Source organism: Lissotriton vulgaris, chromosome 2_2 (genome assembly GCF_964263255.1).
Source record: "Lissotriton vulgaris chromosome 2_2, aLisVul1.2, whole genome shotgun sequence".
NCBI classification, from domain to species: Eukaryota; Metazoa; Chordata; class Amphibia; order Caudata; family Salamandridae; genus Lissotriton; species Lissotriton vulgaris.
In genome coordinates this window covers 308,930,313-308,954,052 of record NC_141688.1, presented here as the reverse complement: position 1 = coordinate 308,954,052, position 23,740 = coordinate 308,930,313, and the positions used below count along the sequence as shown (strand labels likewise).

The following is a 23,740-nucleotide window of genomic DNA, read 5'->3' as shown; positions in this document are numbered from 1 at the left end:
TGATTGCACAGGTAAACTTGGCATTTACTGCGCAGGTGAAGTGTGGCATTGTTGCACAGGTAAGCTTGGAATTTTCTGCGCAGGTGAAGTGTGGCATTGATTGCACAGGTAAGCTTGGCATTTACTGTGCAGGTGAAGTGTGGCATTGATTGCGCAGGTAAGCTGGGCATTTACTGCGCAGGTGAAGTGTGGCATTGATTGCACAGGTAAGCTTGGCATTTACTGCGCAGGTGAAGTGTGGCATTGATTGCACAGGTAAGCTTGGCATTGTCTGCGCAGGTGAAGTGTGGCATTGATTGCGCAGGTAAGCTAGGCATTGTCTGCGCAGGTGAAGTGTGGCATTGATTGCACAGGTAAGCTTGGCATTTTCTGCGCAGGTGAAGTGTGGCATTGTTGCACAGGTAAGCTTGGCATTTTCTGCGCAGATGAAGTGTGGCATTGATTGCGCAGGTAAGCTTGGTATTGTCTGCGCAGGTGAAGTGTGGTATTGATTGCGCAGGTAAGCTTGGCATTGTCTGCGCAGGTGAAGTGTGGCATTGATTGCAGAGGTAAGCTTGGTATTGTCTGCGCAGGTGAAGTGTGGCATTGATTGCACAGGTAAGCTTGGCATTTACTGCGCAGGTGAAGTGTGGCATTGATTGCGCAGGTAAGCTTGGCATTTACTGCGCAGGTGAAGTGTGGCATTGATTGCGCAGGTAAGCTTGGCATTGTTTGTGCAGGTGAAGTGTGGCATTGATTGCACAGGTAAGCTTGGCATTGTCTGCGCAGGAGAAGTGTGGCATTGATTGCGCAGGTAAGCTTGGCATTGTTTGTGCAGGTGAAGTGTGGCATTGATTGCACAGGTAAGCTTGCCATTGTGTGCGCAAGTGAAGTGTGGCATTGATTGCACAGGTAAGCTTGGCTTTGTCTGCGCAGGTGAAGTGTGGCATTGATTGCACAGGTAAGCTTGGCATTTACTGCGCAGGTGAAGTGTGGCATTGATTGCACAGGTAAGCTTTGTTTATACTGCGCAGGTGAAGTGTGGCATTGTTGCACAGGTAAGCTTGCCATTGTCTGCGCAGGTGAAGTGTGGAATTGATTGCAGAGGTAAGCTTGGTATTGTCTGCGCAGGTGAAGTGTGGCATTGATTGCACAGGTAAGCTTGGCATTTACTGCGCAGGTGAAGTGTGGCATTGATTGCGCAGGTAAGGTTGGTATTTACTGCGCAGGTGAAGTGTGGCATTGATTGCGCAGGTAAGCTTGGCATTGTTTGTGCAGGTGAAGTGTGGCATTGATTGCACAGGTAAGCTTGGCATTGTCTGCGCAGGAGAAGTGTGGCATTGATTGCGCAGGTAAGCTTGGCATTGTTTGTGCAGGTGAAGTGTGACATTGATTGCACAGGTAAGCTTGCCATTGTGTGCGCAGGTGAAGTGTGGCATTGATTGCACAGGTAAGCTTGGCTTTGTCTGCGCAGGTGAAGTGTGGCATTGATTGCACAGGTAAGCTTGGCATTTACTGCGCAGGTGAAGTGTGGCATTGATTGCACAGGTAAGCTTGGCATATACTGCGCAGGTGAAGTGTGGCATTGTTGCACAGGTAAGCTTGGCATTTTCTGCGCAGGTGAAGTGTGGCATTGATTGCACAGGTAAGCTTGCCATTTACTGCGCAGGTGAAGTGTGGCATTGATTGCGCAGGTAAGCTTGGCATTTACTGCGCAGGTGAAGTGTGGCATTGATTGCACAGGTAAGCTTGGCGTTGTCTGCCCAGGTGAAGTGTGGCATTGATTGCACAGGTAAGCTTGGCATTTTCTGCGCAAGTGAAATGTGGCATTGATTGCGCAGGTAAGCTTGGCATTGTCTGCGCAGGTGAAGTGTGGCATTGATTGCGCAGGTAAGCTTGGCATTATCTGAGCAGGTGAAGTGTGGCATTGATTGCACAGGTAAGCTTGGCATTTTCTGCGCAGGTGAAGTGTGGCATTGATTGCACAGATAAACTTGGCATTGTCTGCACAGGTGAAGTTAGGCATTGATTGCACAGGTAAGCTTGGTATTGTCTGCACTGGTGAAGTGTGGCATTGTTGCACAGGTAAGCTTGGCATTTTCTGCGCAGGTGAAGTGTGGCATTGATTGCACAGGTAAGCTTGGCATTTACTGCGCAGGTGAAGTGTGGCATTGATTGCACAGGTAAGCTTGGCATTTACTGCGCAGGTGAAGTGTGGCATTGATTGCGCAGGTAAGCTTGGCATTTACTGCGAAGGTGAAGTGTGGCATTGATTGCACAGGTAAGCTTGGCATTTACTGCGCAGGTAAAGTGTGGCATTGATCGCGCAGGTAAGCTTGGCATTTACTGCGCAGGTGAAGTGTGGCATTGATTGCACAGGTAAGCTTGGCATTTACTGCGCAGGTGAAGTGTGGCATTGATTGCACAGGTAAGCTTGGCATTGTCTGCGCAGGAGAAGTGTGGCATTGATTGCGCAGGTAAGCTTGGCATTGTTTGTGCAGGTGAAGTGTGGCATTGATTGCACAGGTAAGCTTGCCATTGTGTGCGCAGGTGAAGTGTGGCATTGATTGCACAGGTAAGCTTGGCTTTGTCTGCGCAGGTGAAGTGTGGCATTGATTGCACAGGTAAGCTTGGCATTTACTGCGCAGGTGAAGTGTGGCATTGATTGCACAGGTAAACTTGGCATTTACTGCGCAGGTGAAGTGTGGCATTGTTGCACAGGTAAGCTTGGAATTTTCTGCGCAGGTGAAGTGTGGCATTGATTGCACAGGTAAGCTTGGCATTTACTGTGCAGGTGAAGTGTGGCATTGATTGCGCAGGTAAGCTGGGCATTTACTGCGCAGGTGAAGTGTGGCATTGATTGCACAGGTAAGCTTGGCATTTACTGCGCAGGTGAAGTGTGGCATTGATTGCACAGGTAAGCTTGGCATTGTCTGCGCAGGTGAAGTGTGGCATTGATTGCGCAGGTAAGCTAGGCATTGTCTGCGCAGGTGAAGTGCGGCATTGATTGCACAGGTAAGCTTGCCATTTACTGCGCAGGTGAAGTGTGGCATTGATTGCAGAGGTAAGCTTGGCATTGTCTTCAGAGGTGAAGTGTGGCATTGATTGCGCAGGTAAGCTTGGCATTGTCTGTGCAGGTGAAGTGTGGCATTGATTGCACAGGTAAGCTTGGCATTTACTGCGCAGGTGAAGTGTGGCATTGATTGCACAGGTAAGCTTGGCATTGTCTTCAGAGGTGAAATGTGGCATTGATTGCGCAGGTAAGCTTGGCATTGTCTGTGCAGGAGAAGTGTGGCATTGATTGCACAGGCAAGCTTGGCATTGTCTGCACAGGTGAAGCCTGGCATTTGTTGTACAGGTGACGCCTGGCATTGTTTCCACAGGTGAAGCCTGGCATTGGCTCCACAGGTGAAGCCCGGCATTGTTTCCACAGGTGAAGCCTGGCATTGGCTGCACAGGTGAAGCCCGGTATTGGCTGCACAGGTGAAGCCCGGCATTGGCGGCACAGGTGAAGTGTGGCATTGATTGCACAGGTAAGCTTGGCATTGTCTGTGCAGGTGAAGTGTGGCATTGATTGCACAGGTAAGCTTGGCATTGTCTGCAGAGGTGACGCCTGGCATTATTTCCACAGGTGAAGCCTGGCATTGGCTCCACAGGGGAAGCCTGGCATTTGTTGTACAGATACGACATATCATTTTCTGGGTTTACTTGCTGTTTACTTTGAGTTCATTTTTCATTTCTTTGGTTTTTATTGTATTTATTAAGTGTGGTGTGAGTTAAAGGCAGCAAGCTCTACAACTAAGAGAGAGGCAGACATTAACACAAGAGGTGGTTTAGTGGTTAAACGTCCCACCTTCGGACCCTGCTTTCCGTCTCTCCTTGGCTCTTGGCTGAGAATGAAGTAATTGTGTAATGCAAATATACAAATGTCCACAATCATCACCAGCGCCTCCGTTCTGCCTCGAGGGGTGGTTGAGGGTTCTAGGGTGCGGTTATTCTGTATGATTGACGCTCTCCTCCCGTTTCAAGGACCCCTTTCTATCATACCTTGCCCTGCACACCCATGGGTCTCACCTGTGTACATTCATGCCCCAGCGCCTTGAGACCCTCAGGGGTGATTAGTGCGCTCTATAAATCCCTGATTGATTCATTCATTCATGTTCCCGCTTCCTCCTTCCAGATAAAGGTGTGGGACCTGCGTCACTGCCAGCCTGTCCGGACCCTGCGGGGGCACTCCCAAGCTGTCCTCGCTCTGGAGATGGACCCCGACTCTAGGCGCGTGTACTCTGGGTCAGCGGATAAGGTGAGTGAACACACCAAGATCGCAGGTGCTTCAGAGAAATTCATCTCTAGGCGCTGGACTGCTGGATTGTTAATGGCTTAGTTTGTGCAAGGATGGGAGGTCTGTACTCGGTCAGTGTGAAAACATGAGGACTCTGGCATGTTGCCACGAGTGAAAGGAATGTGTGTGTGCATATGATATTTCTATAGGATGAACCTAAGCAGGGTCTGTAGGAAGGTGGAATCTGACTACATGATTGCCCCCCTTTTTTTCTGGTGTTTTGATGGTTTTTGACTTAGTCTGGCTGTGGCCATGCTATTCAGGACCCCAGCCTATCTGCTTTCCTCTCTAAATTGATTCCAAGTACTTTAGGTACACTCCAGTTTGGTTACTGGGGTACCATTATGAGTCCCTAGTATATGGTACCTTAGGTACCAAGGACATAGGTACCCCAGAGACCTAGCAGGAGCTGCAGAATTTATTGTGCCACCCCTGGGAAGCTCTCCAAAATGACACCACAGGTCTGCTACTGCAGCCTTGGTAAGGTGGTGCATGCACCCCTTACTAACATATAGGTTGCCTATATCTACCTTAAATCACTGCACATATAAACCTATAAGTCACTCCTATGGCAGGCCTAATCAATCCTGAAGGCAGGGTGCTTGCTTTCGTGTGAGAGGGTGCCAATGCATGAGCAGGACCCCTCTGCAGCATTCAGAATCTATTCTCTGAGGCTGTTCTGTGATGCAGCCTGACCATATACTCTTAAGTTAATTATAACCTCGCGGTAAATGCTAACTTTGGGATGGCTGCACGGAAACATGTTGTGATTAGTGTCAAACACTTTGGAATCCTGACCCCCCCCCCCGCCAGTCCTGGCAGGAGTGGTATATTCCACCCTTCTAGAGGGAGAGACATGTACACATCGGTCTGCCTGGTAACAGTTTAAAAGAGCCCTGGCATCACAAAATGGATGCTGCCGCCACAGTCACGAGTCTTGCCTCCTGCTGCTGACCAAAACTCTGGCAGGGGAGACTTGGACAATAGGTTTCCTGTAACAGGGAGGTGTAACCACCTCCCAGACAGGCTTTAGTGTACTGGACTGGGTGGGTGCACTCCATGAGTGCTTTGAAAGTCCGCACTGGGGCACATTTGGTGTCCCTGTGCATAGCCAGTTCAAACCGGTTGCAGGGCCTACCAGCCCCTGCTCTGGCGTGAAACTGGACAAAGGAAATGGGTGTAGACACCCCTCTTTCCAGACCCTCCAATAGATGGGACCTTAGAGTTAGTCCAACCCCTTTCTTAGGTATAAGTAAGGAACCCCTGGCAACAGGAGTTTAGATATCCCTGGACGAAATTCTGAAACTGAATCCTGGAACTTCGACGCTCTTCTCAAGGCTAGAGGATTGAAGAAATCTCCTTTGGGGTCAAGGAGTGACTCCCCTGCTTAGCAGGCACCAATGAAGCAATTGCTGGTCTGCATCTCCGAAGCTCCCGACGGACTACAAAGTATCTGCAGCCCAGTAAGAGGATTTCCAGACTTCACAGAGGCTTACCCGAGTCCCCAGCAAAGCTGAGACCTGCAGCCCTCGTGAGTGTTGTGGAACCGGAACTCCTAGAGAACGTGCACATTTACAAGTGCATTGACTTCTCGACATCTCTTGAAGTTGTGCTTTGGGTTACTTGTAGCCCAAGCCCCAAGCACCATCTGCACTGAAGATTGTGGGCCTACACTCCACGAGTGTTCTGTAAGCCCACATCTTGCATTTCCGCTCGAGGCTCCTTCACGATCCCTGGTCCTTTGACTGGTGGGTCCCTGTGAAGGCAACTCTGATTCCCCTTGGGCTTCCCTGGTTGCTCCAGACGTGCCCTGACTCCCCACCACATGGTGAGTCCCTCCGACCTTGCTGGTCCACACCGAAGCATTTCGTAACTTCCTGCATGGGTTGCCATTGCCAAGGCTTGTTGGGTCCAATCCGGGCACCGACACCGCAGCACTTGACCTCCTTCGTGGGACAGCTCGATTCCAGATCCTGGTGGTCGTCGATACCTCCTGGTCCTAGTGGCTGAAGATTCAAGCTTCGCCTCCTTCACCTGAAATCACCCGACATTGGTGGGCATCCGCCTGTCGTGCTCCTGGTCACTGGCTAGTGACCCAGAGTCTGTCCCCTCTGCTTTCAGGTTCTTCTCATCTTCGATCGAGGCCTGGATCACCTCGTAAACTTTCCACTTCGACGGCAGCAGCACTTTGCAGCGGATCTCCATTGAAAATGACGACGATTCCCGACACCAAAAGACACCTATGCACCCGGCTTGCCTGGGTGAGGTAACTCGAGTACTCCGGTGCTCCCGTGGGTATTGGCCCTAGAACCCCTTAAGTCTAAAGGGGGTTGCTCAAAGTCCTCTCCGAAGTGTCCTAATCTTTAAATTTCCAAACGTGACTTTCCCCATTGAGTTAATGGCGATTTACGGCTGTGTTTAGACACTGCACGCGTCCCCCGTGGGTTCCCTGTGTCACTACCTTGGGTCGTTTCTTGTGGCCCCAGCACTTCTACAGGCTCCAGGCCTTGTGTCTAGTCAAGTTGTGGTTCTTATATCACTTTCTTAATATATGGTTTGGTACGCCCCTAGGGCTCAACGTATATTGTGCTAATTTACTGTGTGCTATTAAGTGTTATGTATGTACTTTGACCTCTAGCCTCATAAAGAGACTAGTCGGTGTGTTTAGAATAAAGATATTTATTTTATATACACTTGGTGTGGTTCTCCTTTCATTTGGTCATTCATGGGATTATAGACTGGTAAAACAAGCTGCTTTACATTCCTCCAAGATTTACCCTGAAGGCTGCTCTCCACAGCTACCACTAGGATAGCTTTCTATTAAGGTTGTCTTTAACCTACCATCAATAAGGGTCCTTTGGACTGGTGCAAGGTGCCCATTAGAATAGTGGACAACATATGCCAGGCAAACCTCACAGGGTCAAAGATAATTCTAAAGTCCACGAGTGGCATGAGTGGACGCTTGGTTGTGGAGGTCAATGCTTTGTGATGTTCTGTTGAAACTCTGGTACATTGGAGCAGCGCTGGGCGGTCCTGTGGGATACACGGATGGTTGTTGCTCCAGGTCTTGGTGCACAGATGGAAAAGACCTGTTGTCTTGCTTTTATTTTTTACACGTCTTAGTCCGCAGTCTGGTGGTGCCCCGGCTTCAGATGTGACAAGAACCACCAGAGGGGGGCTTGTGTGCAAGATAAGTGGGGGTGCTGGTCGTGAACAAGTGCCTGCTGCCTAAGGTTATATCAATAATGCAGATAAACCGATGCTCTAGAGTTTATACCATTCAATTAAGTCCGGCTCATTTTTATAAATTTACCACTTACGTCTAATCTTTCACATTTTCCCAAACGTTAGTAATCCTGGCAGACACAGAGGGACAGCTGATAGAGTGATCGGCTCATGATAGTGAGTGTGGCAGGAACGAGACCGCACAATTCCCGGTATCCAAGTCGACAACAGTCAGAGGTGGGAGCAGAGCTTTAAGTGGGCCGGGTCTCAAGGGGTCTGAGCACCGGCAGTTTTTTAAACGGGGCCCCGAAGCGGGTCTCTATCGGGCTCTGTTTTGAGCCCTGGCACAGGCTGTTCGTTTTTTTCCGGACTGCAGTGACAGTCCGGAAAAAAATGCCAGGGCGCAAAACAGCCCGATACAGACCCGTTTTGAGACGGCAGGCACATCGATGTGCGCTGGCCACACTGCTCACTTCTCACTAGCAGAGAAGTTACGTCATGACGTCATGCCAGGTGAGCGTTGTAGGAGAAGGGAAATCTTTTACAGAGTCATTTTCTCTCTGGATTTCCCTTCTCTTTTTGAAAGTCCGGAGCAGCAACATTGTGGTGGTGTCACCAGGGCTTTAATTGGAAGCTTTTTCAATATTATATGTAACAAGCCATAGTTGCTGCTTATTTATCTTATGCAACTAATAACCATTGACAAAGCCAATAGTCCTTACTTGTTGTAGGTATGGTGTTACTTGCTGCATCACATACCTGGATGCAATGACAGAAACAGCAAAATACGAGTCGGGCGGCACGCCAAGCTAAACACCGATTTTTAGCTTACGTGTTTTAAGCCACGCCCTTAATTACATTGGCCACTACCCTTTGAGAGACCCCACAGTTTTTTCATCCCACTTAAAGCCCTGGGTGGGAGGAAACCCGGGCCACCTGGTACATCGTTGGCGGGTTGAGGGGGTGTTGGCCAGGACAGAAGATATTCAGTGTCTGAAATTGAGGTATTTGAGGGTGTTAAATAAAAGGTGCTGTCACTGAGGAACTTGTTAATTCAACACTGGACTTTACAAGTGAGTCTGATATCCAGTGTGAGCCGGCAGTGGAGAAATCCCTTTGCCCCGGTGGCTTCTGGGAGATGCCTATCGGCTGGTGGTAATGAGAGGGAAGCCTCTTGGAGTCTGTCGTGGAGAGGGCCGCCTTCAGTCTGTGCTGGGGCCTGTCTTACTGTTAGTAAGCCAGCTGCATTTCTTCTCTAAATAGAGCTGGGCTGCGGGTGATAGTGTGCCTTTTTTTAAAATAAAGTTTTCATGTTAATTGCAGCCCATGAAAGGCGCTGCCATTAACATGAAAACGTTAACAGAGGCGGACAATCACCCCGCAGCTGCGCTCTGTCACAGAATTCATTTTAAATCCATAAATAACTTCAGTGTTCCAAAAGCGTTTGTTCCAAAACATCTTTCCTTTGATTCTAACAAGTTTAGTGGCATCTTCCCTCTGAACACCTGCATTCTAATGGGCATTTTGTATTTGGAAATCCTTATGACTCCAACCTCCACTTATAAAGATAGAGCATGTTCAGTGGTCTCTGCTAATAAGTACGCAGTCTTCTCTCCATTTGTTTAGAAAGTTGATAAAACTCATTTAAGTAGTTTTTATTCTACAAATGTTTTACAACAGTTTTTGAGCTTAATCTCCTTAATAATTCTAGCAACAAGAAACCATTTTTGTTTACTTTGCACTTTATAAATGAACTAAAGATAATGGACACAATAAGAGACCGAAATAATGCCCATGGCATACTGAGGGCATCTAACTAAACAACTTGCCAATTCACAGATTACTGTTACCCTTTGTTACAAGAGATGTCTCACAGTGCACCCCCCTGAGACGCACAGAGCTCAAAGGTCACAGATCAGACCAAGCAGTCGGTATTCAAATAAACCAACAGCATTCTTTGCTAATCATCTTTGAACAAATCCATCAACAAACTTGCATCACGGAAGGGTACCACCAGAGAAGGTCCTTACCAGTCTTCTGCGAGATTAGGATGGGGTCAGTGAGGCACCCCTGATGTTGGGAACCCTGGGATCTCAGGCTCCTCTGTAGGGCCATATATGTCGCCTGCCATTTGAGATGAGAAGACTTCTAAAGGCCTGGAGATTACAAAACTGCAGACCCTTCCTAACCCAGAGCCAGGAGCAATCCCAAAACACTGGGCTCATATCATGAATGTCCCAGACTCACTGCGGCCCAGGAAAGACCCTGAATGCTACAATGTCCAGAATTAGCCCAATGAATGGAAGTTTTTGTGTGGGGCTTAGAGCACTTTACATCACACTCATTACACAGAGACAATTAGTCATATGTGTGTAAATCTCTGTATAGGAAATGTTACATAAGACAAAGGACTACAAGGTTTAGGAGTCACATGACATCCATACGAGAAGGCAGTGTAGTTTAATAGTGATTGATCTGGAGAAACACACTGAATTTAGAACGTAATACCATGATTGAGGGTTCTTTTAAATAACCAGAATTGATTGCTATTCACATGAACCCTTTTTGCAACATTAGGATAATCAGACCTGGGAAAAACATGCAGCTCTTTGATGACAGTTAATAGCTCATTTGTTCTATGTTGGTATTTTGACTTATAAACTGTAAGTACCAAAAGGATCTCACTGACAAAAGTGGGAACCCACTGACCCGTTTACATTATGTGCACTTTGTGATCTGGAATGTACATGTTATTTGTAGCAGGCAAATTGGCCCCCTACGCTACCATTCCATGAGTCAAACCTCCCACTTGACACATCATCTTTCTCAGAAAGAACATTAATCACTGAAGTTATCATGACATTTTTATTGTTGCCTAAAATTGCTGGAGGCCAGGAAGGAGGCAGCAAGTGCTTTTAGAAACATAATATACTTCCAAGCATGTCACCCTACCCGAAGTCAGCGCCCGGTGCGATTACACCGCCCTAGAGCCACCTTGCTCAAGAGTCCTGTGATCTCAGTGACTGTCGCACTAGGGTGGGCTGCTTCATAGGCCTGCCTGCAAGTCTGGAGGTGAACTTCGGTATGGATTGTGGTTGACAGGCCTTTAAGATGAACCCACAGTTGCCACCGTTAGGGTACACATGATGGTGCAAAGACACCAGGGCTTCTAAGGTCTAGCAATGGAATGTGTTCCCTCAGGAGAGTGGTCTGGTGGACTGGTCATGAAGGCTGAACCTGGTTCCCCAGTTCCAGATTCGGTAGCTCTGACCATAGTGCCACATCCTATCCTCCACTGAACACCATACCGCCCCATTGACAGAAACTTGCACTGCCTTCAGCTACAACCCAATTGTGGCCCGCTATAAACTCCTGGATGCGACACAATTCAAATTACGCACTAGACAAGAGTAATACGCTGCCTAAAAAAAAAGTTACAAAATCATGGAAAAAGAAAACACTCATAGGGAATGCAAGTTAAGTAAAGCATGTGAAATGTAAGCAGGAGCAACATGGTTACCTTGATGCTTTTGCATGAATTATTCAGATATCAGTGTGTGCTTTTGCCAGCGGCAGAGGAGAAGTGGACACTGCCCTTGTCTTCTCTGGGCAAGAAGGAAGAGACAAAGTCCTTTTCCTTCCCTACCCGGCTGCCCCGAACTGCCACAAACGCCGAGCCTTATCTGTGGGCCTTGGCTATTTCTGCCATCCTGGGACGCATGTTTAAAATTAAAAAGCAGGAGAACGGAATCTATCAAATAAAGAAGTAGGGGCACGCCATGCCTTGCCAATCCCGCCCACTTCAACCACTGCATGTGTGGTGCTTTTAGGAAGCAAGCAGACTGCTTCGAGGGTTAATGATCGTCTTTCTACTAGAATTGCTGAGCTAGAGTGCATGAGGTGAATCAACATGATTGGACAGAGTCACTAAAAAAAAATGTTTGTACTTGAAGTTGGAAAAAAAGGGAATCTGATGGACATAGTTTGTTTGGCAGTGAGAGGCGAAAACCCCGGCAGAGCTGTATTTTCATTCTATTGCTCAAAAATTATTTTATTCCCTTCTCTGTGCAGCATACAGAGTATTCTAATGAAAGCTTTATTCTTGGGGTCCTGAATTACGTGCACTTGAAATTACCATTCCCATTCCCTTTCCCTGAAAACCTCATTTTTTACTCCTACAATGATGTACCCTCAGCAGTTACCGTGTGACAAAGCAGTAAGACTGCCGCTCCCCTTCCTTGTGGAGGTGGTAGCTGAGGTAAGGATTGGGTAACAACCTGAATCTCCCGAAGTCCATTTTCCAAGACTTTTTTTTGTCTTTTTGAGAGGTAAAGCAAGGTTCATTGACGGTGAGACTAGTTAAACAACGCTGATTCGAAAAGTGTGGCAAAGCAGATTATTTCCAGTTAATCGCAGCGCCTATCATGAGCTGAAATTAACATGAAAACTTGAACAAATGCACAGAATCACCCCGCAGCCCAGCTCTAATAAGAAAAAAAATGCTGCAACATAGCTGCTAAGGTTTCAAATTGCTATGTGGGATGGTTTCAAACCTGCCTTAACACTGTTCCCGTGGATCTGTATGTGAGAAAATGCACCATCTTTTCACTTTTTTGAGCAACAGTTTGGAGTGATATTTGGCGCTGCACCAACACGCGTGCCTGGTTACTGGCGCTCATAGCCTTGGTAGCAGCGCACATAGATCTTACACTGCCGCACACAGAGGAAAAGAATTAGAGGGAACATTGCTACAGACTGTTCCATCTTCACTCGTTAGTTGCTGCTCGGCTCCCTCCATGCTTAACCGGATCTGGGCCTGTCTCCCTCAGTGCAGGAAACAGACCAGACGGGCAATACTGATGCGCAAATTGAACCCCACAATGCGGCCTCACCCCTGATTTAAACTCTTGAGGTAAAAGACAGGATTACAAAATGAAAAATTGTTGTGAAAGCTGTAAATGACAGCTAACTCCGAGACGGTGATTTCTCATTGGACAGAGAAATCCTCCTGCTTCCTATCTCCAGCTTCCTGGCAGACGCCCTGTTGCCATGGGAACCAAGGATGCTGAGGACCGCCCTGCGTCTGTCTAAAGCGCCCACCAGTGAGCTTCTTTCACACCTTCCTCAGCTGCTGGTGGACAGATATCCATGCGCTGTGCTGGGCAGATATCCATAAGCCAGGGTGGGCAGATAATATTCGTGCCCAGGGTGCGCAGATATCCATGCACCGGGGTGGGCAGGGCAGATATATGTCCACTGGGGTGGGCAGGGAAGAGATCTGTGTGCTGGGGTGGGCAGGGCAGATTTCCCAGTGCCGGGGTGGGCAGATATCCATGCACCAGGGTGGGCAGGGCAGATATATGTCCACTGGGGTAGGCAGGGCAGATATCCATGCACCAGGGTGGGCAGATATCCATGCACCAGGGTGGGCAGGGCAGATATCTGTGCGCTGGGTGGGCAGGGCAGATATCTGTGCACTGGAGGGGGCAGGGCAGATTTCCTTCTGCCGGGGTGGCCAGATTTCCATGCACCAGGGTGGGCAGGGCAGATATCTGTGCGCTGGGGTGGGTAGATATCCGTGCCCTGGGGTGGGCAGAGCAGATATCTGTGAACTGTGGTGGGCAGATATCAATGGACCGGGTGGGCAGGGCTGATATCTGTGCACCAGGGTGGGTAGATATCCGTGGGCCTTGTTGGGCTGATATCTGTGCACCAGGGTGGGCAGGGCAGATATCTGTGCACCGGGTGGGCAGGGCTGATATCAGTGCACCAGGGTGGTAGATATCCGTGCGCTGGGGTGGGCAGGGCAGATTTCCTTGTGCCGGGGTGGGCAGATATCCATGCACCGGGGTGGGCAAGGCAGATATTTGTGTGCCGTGGTGGGCAGATACCAATGCGCCGGGTGGGCAGGGCTGATATCCGTGCACCGGGGTGGGTAGATATCCGTGCGCCTTGTTGGGCAGATACCGTGCGCCGGGGTTGGGCAGATATCTATACTCTGGGTGGGCAGTGCAGATATCAGTGCACAGGGGTGGGCAGGGCAGATATCTGTGCGCTGGGGTGGGCAGAGCAGATTTCCTTGTGCCGGGGTGGGCAGATATCCATGCACGGGGGTGGGCAGGGCAGATATCTGTGCGCTGGAGTGGGCAGGGCAGATTTCCATGTGCTGAGGTGGGTAGATATCCGTGCACCGGGGTGGGCAGATATCCATGCACCGGGGTGGGCAGTGAGGATATCTGTGCGCTGGGGTGGGCAGGGCAGATTTCCTTGCTCTGGGGTGGGCCGATATCCTTACGCTCGGGTGGGCAGGGCAGATATCTGTGCACCAGGGTCGGTAGATATCCATGCGCCTTGTTGGGCTGATATCTGTGCACCAGGGTGGGTAGATATCCGGGCACCTTGTTGGGCTGATATCCGTGCACCGGGGTTGGCAGATATCCATGCGCCGGGCCGGGCAGATATCTGTGCGCCGGGTGGGCAGGGCTGATATCTGTGCACCAGGGTGGGTAGATATCTGTGCACCTTGTTGGGCTGATATCTGTGCACCAGGGTAGGTAGATATCCGTGCGCCTTGTTGGGCTGATATCCGTGCACAGGGGTGGGCAGATATCCCTGCACCGGGGTGGGCAGGGCAGATATTTGTGTGCCGGGTGGGCAGGGCTGAGATCTGTGCACCATGGTGGGTAGATATCCGTGCGCCTTGTTGGGCGGATACCGTGCGCCGGGGTTGGGCAGATATCCATGCACCGGGGTGGGCAGATATCCGTGCGCCGGGGTGGGCAGATATCCATGCGCCGGGGTGGGCAGATATCTGTGCGCCGGGTGGGCAGGGCTGATATCTGTGCACCAGGGTGGGTAGATATCCGTGCACCTTGTTGGGCTGATATCTGTGCACCAGGGTAGGTAGATATCCGTGCGCTTTGTTGGGCTGATATCCGTGCACAGGGGTGGTTAGATATCCCTGCGCCGGGGTGGGCAGGGCAGATATTTGTGCGCCGGGTGGGCAGGGCTGAGATCTGTGCACCATGGTGGGTAGATATCCGTGCGCCTTGTTGGGCGGATACCGTGCGCCGGGGTTGGGCAGATATCCATGCACCGGGGTGGGCAGATATCTGGGACAGAACTCTCCCTAGGGTGCCTCTTGGCTGCTCGCGGCTGGCAGAATACGATGACGGTGCAGGCAGCCGTGGGGACTGAACATACAGGAGGGTGAGGTGGGGGGGGAGGGGGCGTCAGGACTTCATGATGTGAGTGCCCCCCTGACTGATGCGAGTGTGTGATATAGGCATGGACAAAGAGTGATGTGGGCGTGCGTTCAAGGCATGGACAAAGAGTGATGTGGGTGAGCATTCCAGGCATGGACAAAGAGTGATGTGGGTGTGCATTCCAGGCATGGACAAAGAGTGATGTGGGCGTGCGTTCAAGGCATGGACAACGAGTGATGTGGGTGAACATTCTAGGCATGGACAAAGAGTGATGTGGGCGTGCGTTCAAGGCATGGACAAAGAGTGATTTGGGTGAGCATTCCAAGCATGGATAGAGAGTGATGTGAGTGAGCATTCCAGGCATGTACTAAGAGTGATGTGGGTGAGCATTCCAGGCAGGGACAAAGAGTGATGTGGGTGAGCATTCCAGGCATGGACAAAGAGTGATGGGGGTGAGCATTCCAGGCATGGACAAAGAGTGATGTGGGTGTGCAAGCAAGGCATGGACAAAGAGTGATGTGGGTGTGCATTCCAGGCATGTACAAAGAGTGATGTGAGTGTGCATTCCAGGCATGTACAAAGAGTGATGTGGGTGAACATTTCAGGCATGGACAAGGAGTGATGTGGGTGAGCATTCCAGGGAGGGACAAAGAGTGATGTGGGTGTGCGAGCAAGGCATGGACAAAGAGTGATGTGGGTGTGCATTACAGGCATGTACAAAGAGTGATGTGAGTGTGAATTCCAGGCATGTACAAAGAGTGATGTGGGTGTGCATTCCAGGCATGAACAAGAGTGATGTGGGTTTGCATTCCTGGCATGGACAAAGAGTGATGTGGGTGAGCATTCCAGGTTATGTACAAAGAGTGATGTGGGTGTGCATTCCAGGCAGGGACAAAGAGTGATGTGGGTTTGCATTCCTGGCATGGACAAAGAGTGATGTGAGTGAGCATTCCAGGTTATGTACAAAGAGTTATGTGGGGTAGCATTCCAGGCATGGACAAAGAGTGATGTGGTTGTGCATTCCAGGCATGTACAAAGAGTGATGTGGGTGTGCATTCCAGGCATTGCAAGTGGCCACTTAGGGCCTGAATTAGATTACCACAGATGGGTTATTCCGTCACAATTATGAGCTTTGCAGGAAGACTAGGGATTTGTTGAATACTCACCAGGAAATCTCAGCTGCTGAAAGCTGCCATAATCTGGGGCCAAACAAGGGATTACTGTTGGAATGTGATCTAGAATTTCCATTTCTTAGAAGATCCTCGGGTCTAGTGTGTAATAGGCTGAGTTTTCTCCAGCTCTGGAGTTACTGGTATCCCATTTTATAGTGACTAATAGTCTGGGGAAGTACTGGCCTATATCCCAGGCCACTTCATGAGAGCCACAACCTTTAATCTGCCTTCTTGGAATACCCAGGTTTCGCAATCTGCCTAAAAAAGAAGCTGGTGCCATTGGCCTAAAAAGTGGGCAAACCCTTTGGATGCTCAGATGAAGGAAGCCATGAACCTTTGTGCCAAAGCATGTTGCACTCCAGATGAAAGAAGACATATATATAGAAAAAGCATTTGCAATGCAATAGGTCTCGCATTTGTGAGAGTTTGAGCTATTGGCATTGTAACTGACAATGTCTTTTATTTATTTGTATTGAAAACCTGCAAGCAGTACGTAAACATGCACTTTGTACTTAAAGTCGTTGCTTGCGAGAAGCAAGGCTGGCAGTAACTGCGCCTCTTTTACTGCCAGCTTTGCTTCTCACAAGCATTATAAGTACAAAGTGCGTGTTTACGCACCCCTCGCAGGTTTTCAAAACACATAAATAAAAAGGTGCCAAAATCGGAAACTCTTGCAGATGCGAGACCTATTGCATTGCAAATGCTTGTTGAAAGAAGCAGTTGAGAGAATCAGTCTGACTTCAGGTTGTAGTGAATGCCATATCCTCGGGACAATACCTCAGAAGGCTCTGTTGCTAATTTTCTTTTTATGGAATGTCTGTGGTTTCACTTGGAAGGTACTGTCGCTTATAGAAAACCTGCCTCCACCAGATAATTCTAGTTTTTGTGACAAGTACCTTGGGGTGTTGTAATGCAGCACTTTGTGGGTCTTCCTGGCCTCATATGGGAGCCAGTTTAGGGCTTTAAGATCAAGGGTGATGTGATTGTTCCTTTTTGATTCTACGATGAGGCTGACCACAGCACTATCAGGGGTGCAACAGGGTGTCCTTTGGACACCCCTGAACCCTTGAAATCGCAATCTCAATTTGCGATTAGCTAATTGCGAATCGCAAATTGAGATTGTCTTCCCATTCATTCCTATGGGCCTCTAGGCCCATTGGAATGAATGAGAAGGGATTCTTTAATTGTGATTCGCAAAATGCAAATCGCAATTAAGGAATTCTAAGAAATCGCAATTTATTTAGCGATTTCTTAATGCATAGGCATTTGCAATTCCTTAATTGCGATTTTTAAGGAATCGCAATTAAGGAATTGCAAATGCCTATGCATTAAGAAATCGCTAAATAAATTGCGATTTCTTAGAATTCCTTAATTGCGATTTGCATTTTGCGAATCACAATTAAAGAATCCCTTCCCATTCATTCCAATGGGCCTAGAGGCCCATAGGAATGAATGGGAAGACAATCTCAATTTGCGATTCGCAATTAGCTAATCGCAAATTGAGATTGCGATTTCAAGGGTGCCGGGGTGTCCAAAGGACACCCCGTTGCACCCCTGAAATCAAACAATGCACATATGTTGTGTACACACATGCCCTAAGGGCATGTGTGTGCACAACATGAAAGTTAAAAATATGCACAAAATTGCATATTTCTAACATTTCGCAAAATTACCATGAGGTCCAACCTCATGGTAATTTTTTCTCTCTAATTGCGAAATTGCAATTTTTTTCAGTTTCATGCATTGCTTTTAAGGAATCGCAAAATTGCGATTCCTTAAAAGCAATCGCACTTTAAAAAATCGCAAAAATAGCGATTTCTTCACTTTTAGGATGATGCATCCCAAATAGTGATTTGGCAATCGCAAACGGCCGAATTTTGCGATTCGCACCATTTGCGATTCCTAAATCGCTTGATGCATGTGCCTGTTAGAGAAGCCAACTTGGATCGAGGAAGACCACAGAGGGTTGCACCTCCATTGTCTAATCGGGGAATGACTTGGGCCTGGACCGCTGATTTGAAGTCATCTTCAGGGAGAAAGGGTTTTAATTGACTTGACATGTTCGTTTGGTAGCTCACTCCGTTGATGGTGGCACTGATGTGGTCCTGCATGTTCAGGTTCTTGTCAAGGGTTAGTCCAAGAGATCTTGTAGAGTTTGTAATGCGTGGTGTGCAGTTGAGAGCGGTTAGATGAATTTATACATTGATCGATTTTGGGCGAGTGAATGAGTGTGAGTATTTGGAGGAATTCTGTTTTGATAGCTTTGAGTTTGAGGTGGTTGCAGGTTATCCAGTTTTGAGTTTTTAGTAGAGTTGGTGTGAGGGAGCTAATATCTTCTGGGAAAGAGATTTTCATGTACAGTTGGGTGTCATACGTGTACATGTGGTAGTGAGTGTTGGAAGAATTCAAGATTTCAGCTAGAGGCTCCATGAAGGTTGAGAGAGAGGACCCTTGAGGGACCACTAACGTAACTGGTGTTGCATTGGACAGAGACTGGTGAACCGTAATTCTTTAAGTTCTGTTGGGGAGAACTTTCGAGAACCAATTTAAGATGGACACAGAAAGTCCCATCCTCCTTTCAAGTAAGCCTAGGAGACTATCATATTTAACCATATTGAACGCAGGTGGTAAGTCAAGGTGGATTAGGATTTGTTCTGGTCAGAATTTCTTAGCAGATCATCCACTGTGTGCGTGATGGCTGATTCAGTACTGTTTCCTTGACGGAACCCGGATTAGCTTTGGTCAAGAAGTTGGAAGTGGTCAATGGGGTTGTATAGTTGGGTCTGAATGCGTTTTCAATGAGCTTAGTTAAAGTTGAAATGTTGGAAATTGGGCGGAAGTTGTTCGGGGCTGAGAGATCTGCAGTCGTTTTTTCAGGGTAGGGGTTACCTGGCCTACTTTTAGGCAGTCCTGACATTGCCTTGCTGAAGTGTGGTGTTTACTTTCTTGGTTCAAAGTGTGGGTAAGGAGGATTTTATGTCCCTTAAGATATTTAAAGGTAATGGTCATTGAAGTGGTTTGAGGGCTTAAAGAGCAGAAAGGATGTTGTGAATGTTGTTTTCACTGAGGGTTTTGAATGTAGTCCAGGAGGTGTCATTTTTGGGGTGTGCCCTAGGAGCCCAAGTGGCTCAACTATTCGCAAGGGAGGGAGGCTGAAAGGTGGTAAAACCGGAGGAGCTCTCTTACAGCCCGCAGGGTCTTGTCGATTGTTTCCATTTTTCCCAGGAAGAAGGAGGCAATCGCAGTTTGGCCGTAGATAGGACTCAATTGGAGTTGGATTGGGTTGGGTTGATTATTTGATGTTTGTTTGACCGGTTCAAAGAGTTTTTTAGGTCGTTTTTGGCTAGGTCTAGCTGAGTTATAAAGTTTGCTTTTGAACTTCTGCTGCATTTATTATAGATGTTCTTCACCAATTTTGGGCGGTGAGCGTTTCCATGCTCTTTCGGCTATTCTTAGGTTGCGTCTTTATGTGTTTAGACTGTCTTTGAAGCATGGTTTTGAGTCTCTGGTGTATAACCTTTTTAGTTGTACGGTTGCAGTCGAGTCGAGGATGTTCAATATGGAAGAATTGTAGTGATCTGTAAGGACCTGGATGTCTATCATGTCTACCTTGGGAAATCAGATGTTGATGAGGAAAGTCAGATCATTTTGGTTTATGTTCTTCATGTTTCTTTTCCATACTTGTGTTTCTTGAGTTGTGCCTTTTTTGTACTCACAGTATTTGTGATGCAGATAATTTTTTGCATAAATATATTAGAAATAATTAAATGTGAGCCAGGCTAAAAAAATAATTTAGCACAGAATGTTTAAAAACATGCAGATAAATTCTGTCTTTCCTGTAGAGACCTACACAGTGAAGAAGATCACATTTTCGGCAAAAAAGAGTGGACCGACATTCTTGAATTTTGTTGTCGTTTTATTGATGTTATTTTCCTAATATGGTCTGGTACAGAAATGCAACTAGAGAATAACATATCACATCTGAACTCAAGGAACCCACGGATTCAGGTCACGCATACTACAAGCAGAGCAAGGATAGCATATCTAGATGTCAACATTGAATTGGAAGGAGAACACATTTTTACTACACTTCATCGAAAATCAACAGACAAAAATAGTATGTTACATTACCAAAGTTTCCACCTTCAAAATTTGTTAAAGAATTTACGGTACTCACAATTCTTAAGACTAAGGAGAATATTGACAAAACAAGAGAAAAGTATTGAATACATCCATGAGTACAAAGAGAATTACAAAAGGAGAGGTTATCTTGAGAGATTATTAGAAGAAGCACAGAAAAAAGCACAAAAGAGGATTGCAATATTTTATTGTTGAAGAAAGAACAAATTGAAAAAACCGTAACGTGTTTGTCTCTAAATATTCGACTAACTCTTCGAAAATCAAGAATATTATCAATAAAAGTTGGGAACTTCTACAACAGGATGCAGATTTTCACAAAAAAATTTCAGATAGACCTTTATTTGCCTATACTCGATCAAAAAACATTAAAGAATTGCTCAGTCCGAAAGAAACTCAAAATCAAAAGATTTACAAAGGAATGCTGAGGTGTACTAATTGTGTACACTGTAATAATGCAATCATAGGAAACGTGATTCCCATCCTCAGACTGGAAAACTAATCAGTTTAAAATTCGAAGGTGACTGTAACTCTAACCAGGTCATATATACTATCAAATGTCCATGTGGGCTACTTTACGTAGGAAAGATTGAGCGTAAACTAAAGATCCGCATTTCTGAACATAAAAGTAGGATTTGTAATAAATCTACTACATCGCCTTTAGCGATTCCATGGCAAGAAACACATCACACTATAGCACAGTTGAGATTTCAAATGCTTGAGATAGTGGCGACCCAGGAAGGCATTGACATGAATAAGAAACTATTGCAGAGAGAAACATATTGGATAAAAATGCTTGGTACTCTGACCCCAGGGAGCCTCAATGACCGTATTGAACTTAGCAGTTATTTGTAAAAAATGTTCCTATAGCAGACAATGTTTTCATGAACCATAGGTGGTAACAATAATTATGTTTTCACGTTGATTTTATTATATTTTCAGTTATTCATTCACATTTTGCTTGCATGTTCACTTTTTGGTTTATTGATATTATGTTGCTTGATTTGGTTTAATTATAGGAGCTTTGGTATTATGCGGTTTCGGCACATGTTGAATCCAGCACGATGCATATTTTGTTGGAAATGAACACTGATTAAAGTTTTGTTATTTTGAAAAAACGTTGACATCTTTTGGTGCGCTGGCACGTGATGCGTCATACGTCATTATGTGAAAGTGCTATCTTGATAGGTTGTAATTGCGTTACCACGACCAATAGGGCTGCGGGTTAGTGTGGCTAAATGCGGAAGTGTTTCCAAACACATTGTCGCGTTATCGGATTATTGGTAACGGAGTTCGACGGAAGAGCGGGTCTTGTGGTATGAGACAGCGGAGATATGAGGAGGTGAGTGCCGGGGAGTTAGCTCAGTGGTTGAGTCAAGAACTTGTCATGATAGTGATATATAGTGATTGCATCTTTTTTAACTCAGCAGGGAAGGATAGTGTTACATGGAAGGAGGACGGAGTTGTATACTTAATCATTTCAAGTAAGAACGAAAGGGTAAGCGTGGCGTGATGTAGAAGTAACGCTGTCTTTGAAATTTGAGCGAGATTACTGAGTTCGAATTTTTTGGCATACAGATACACACGTGTGAATATCTGGCGCAGTTACGTACGAAGGTGTCTCATGGTCTATAAGACAAGGTATGATTATTCTTCGCGTGGATTAGTATTGCATTGTGATTTAGTTTGGTTGTGAGTTTAGCATGCTAATATACCCATACATATACTGTAGGATACGGATATCGCTCTTGGAAAAGAAAGGGACTTCAAGGATCATTGAGAGGGAGTGGCTCTCAAACAGTGGTGTAAGTGATTGTTTCCCTTTTATATTTTGACACACATTGCACTTGAGGAGATTTTATGGTGAAGGATATTTCGGTTTGAGAATGTAAAATGTTATCATCGTTTTTAATCTTACTGATGTGCCTGTACATTATCTTTTATTTACTGTGTTGCCCCTGACGAAGGGACTTGCTACGTGTGCCGAAATGCATTGGGCGATTGACAACATTATTAATGATTAATTGATTTTTTCTGTATATTGAATGATGTGTTAAAAATACTCGTGTATATGTAAATTTGCAAAAATTAGATGTTTTTGTGCAGAATTGTACAGAATTTATTGTAAATTAACAGGAATAAAATTGTATCAGTGAAAGAAACTTTAGATCATTAGTAATTGATTTACGTAGTGCGCATCTAAGTTTGAGTCAACGTTCAGTTGACTAGCCACATTTCCATTGTTTGATTTCGAGTATTAGGGTATACTCTATTAGGTGCAGCACACAGATCATTAGAGCCAGACAAAAATAGTTTAATCGCAAGAAGCTCGGTGTGCTCAGAACACATTCATTCGTGAATACAGGTAAGACATAAGCTCTCATAAAAAGTTATTAATCTTAGTGCAACTACCTTTTCGACCTTATATGTGGACAGAGGACTTTACTTGCGAGTGACGCACAACCCACACATTTTGCTGTTTTTGCAGTTTAACGTATAGGAGTCGTCGTAGACTGCAAGCTGTGTCGCCGCAAGCAAGGTGTTTAAAATTGCTTGTTCTTCTTTAGATAATGAACTCTCTCTGATAGGGCATTGCTCGTATGCAAACACTTTGGGAATAAAATGTATTTGCCCCCGCAGCACGTATCAACAAGCATTGGCCTAGCCAAAAGGTCTCGCATTTGGGACCTTTTAAGTTTAGCCAGGTATTTTTGACATTGCTAATAACAATGCCTTTTATTTTTGTTTTCGTGTTTCAAACACAAATAAAAGGTGTTGTCATTTACAATGACAATAGCTAAAACTCGCATAAATGCGAGACCTATTGCATTGAAAATGCTGGTTTTTAAAGTATCTATATCCAGTGTACAGTGCTTGCTCGCCGAGAGATGTCTTGGTTGCGCTATATAAAAACCAACAAAATAAATATCCATCAGCCAAGCTTCAAAAGCAAATAAATAAAAATGCAGATGTCTAACTGAAAGGTGTGTGGTTGCACTGGAAAGAGATCGATGCCAACTCTGATATTTTTTCATTCTGCCCGCGATTCATACCTAGGAGTTGTTTAACTGGGCTCTAACTTGCTCGTGATTTTTGAACAATAGGAAATGCTTACGGAAAACGTTCTTTCTTTAGTTATGTCAGAGCACAGCATTACAAACGGCCCACAGACGCATTACCACAGGAAACAGCACAGATTGCAGGGTACTTAACCATGGGCGAGTTACTTCAATTTAACCACCCCTCTAGAGCGTATTGCGAATGTGTGCGGTGCGGACACGTGCACAGAGAAAGGGACAACAAAAGGCACCAGGCCCATCAAGTAGGCATTGATCTGTTGTAGCATTTGGTCTGGAGACAGTACTAGGCCTCTACTCCCCCCTCTCATTTGCACCTTTGTAGGCTCGGACAATCAATTGATAGAACATGGCAAGGGCCTACAGGTGCACCCATTCCTTCAAGGCACTTTAACAAATACACGTGTGGAATGCAGCTCTCTTCACAGGAAGTAAAACTCAAAACATGTGACCAGCGCGAGACCTCGGTGAGCGCACCCTTAGGGCCCGGCCCCACCTGGGGGGGATCGGGGCTCTATGAAAAGTAGCGCCCCTCTAGCTCCCAAGCCGAATCACGCATAACCTGCTGACAATTGCGCCAGCTCACTCACTCAAATCTTTGGC

The 23,740-nt window shown here is 46.6% G+C and overlaps 1 protein-coding gene across 3 annotated transcripts in view; it reads left to right on the top strand.

Moving 5' to 3' along the window:
- Positions 1-23,740, top strand: part of LOC147729362 (uncharacterized) — a 347,110-nt gene that overhangs the window by 191,992 nt on the left and 131,378 nt on the right. For all 3 annotated transcript variants that reach the window (XM_086959634.1, XM_086959632.1, XM_086959631.1), the window contains one exon: positions 4,160-4,282. In XM_086959634.1, the coding sequence (XP_086815760.1) occupies positions 4,160-4,282 (123 nt within the window). The remainder of the gene's footprint in view (positions 1-4,159; positions 4,283-23,740) is intronic.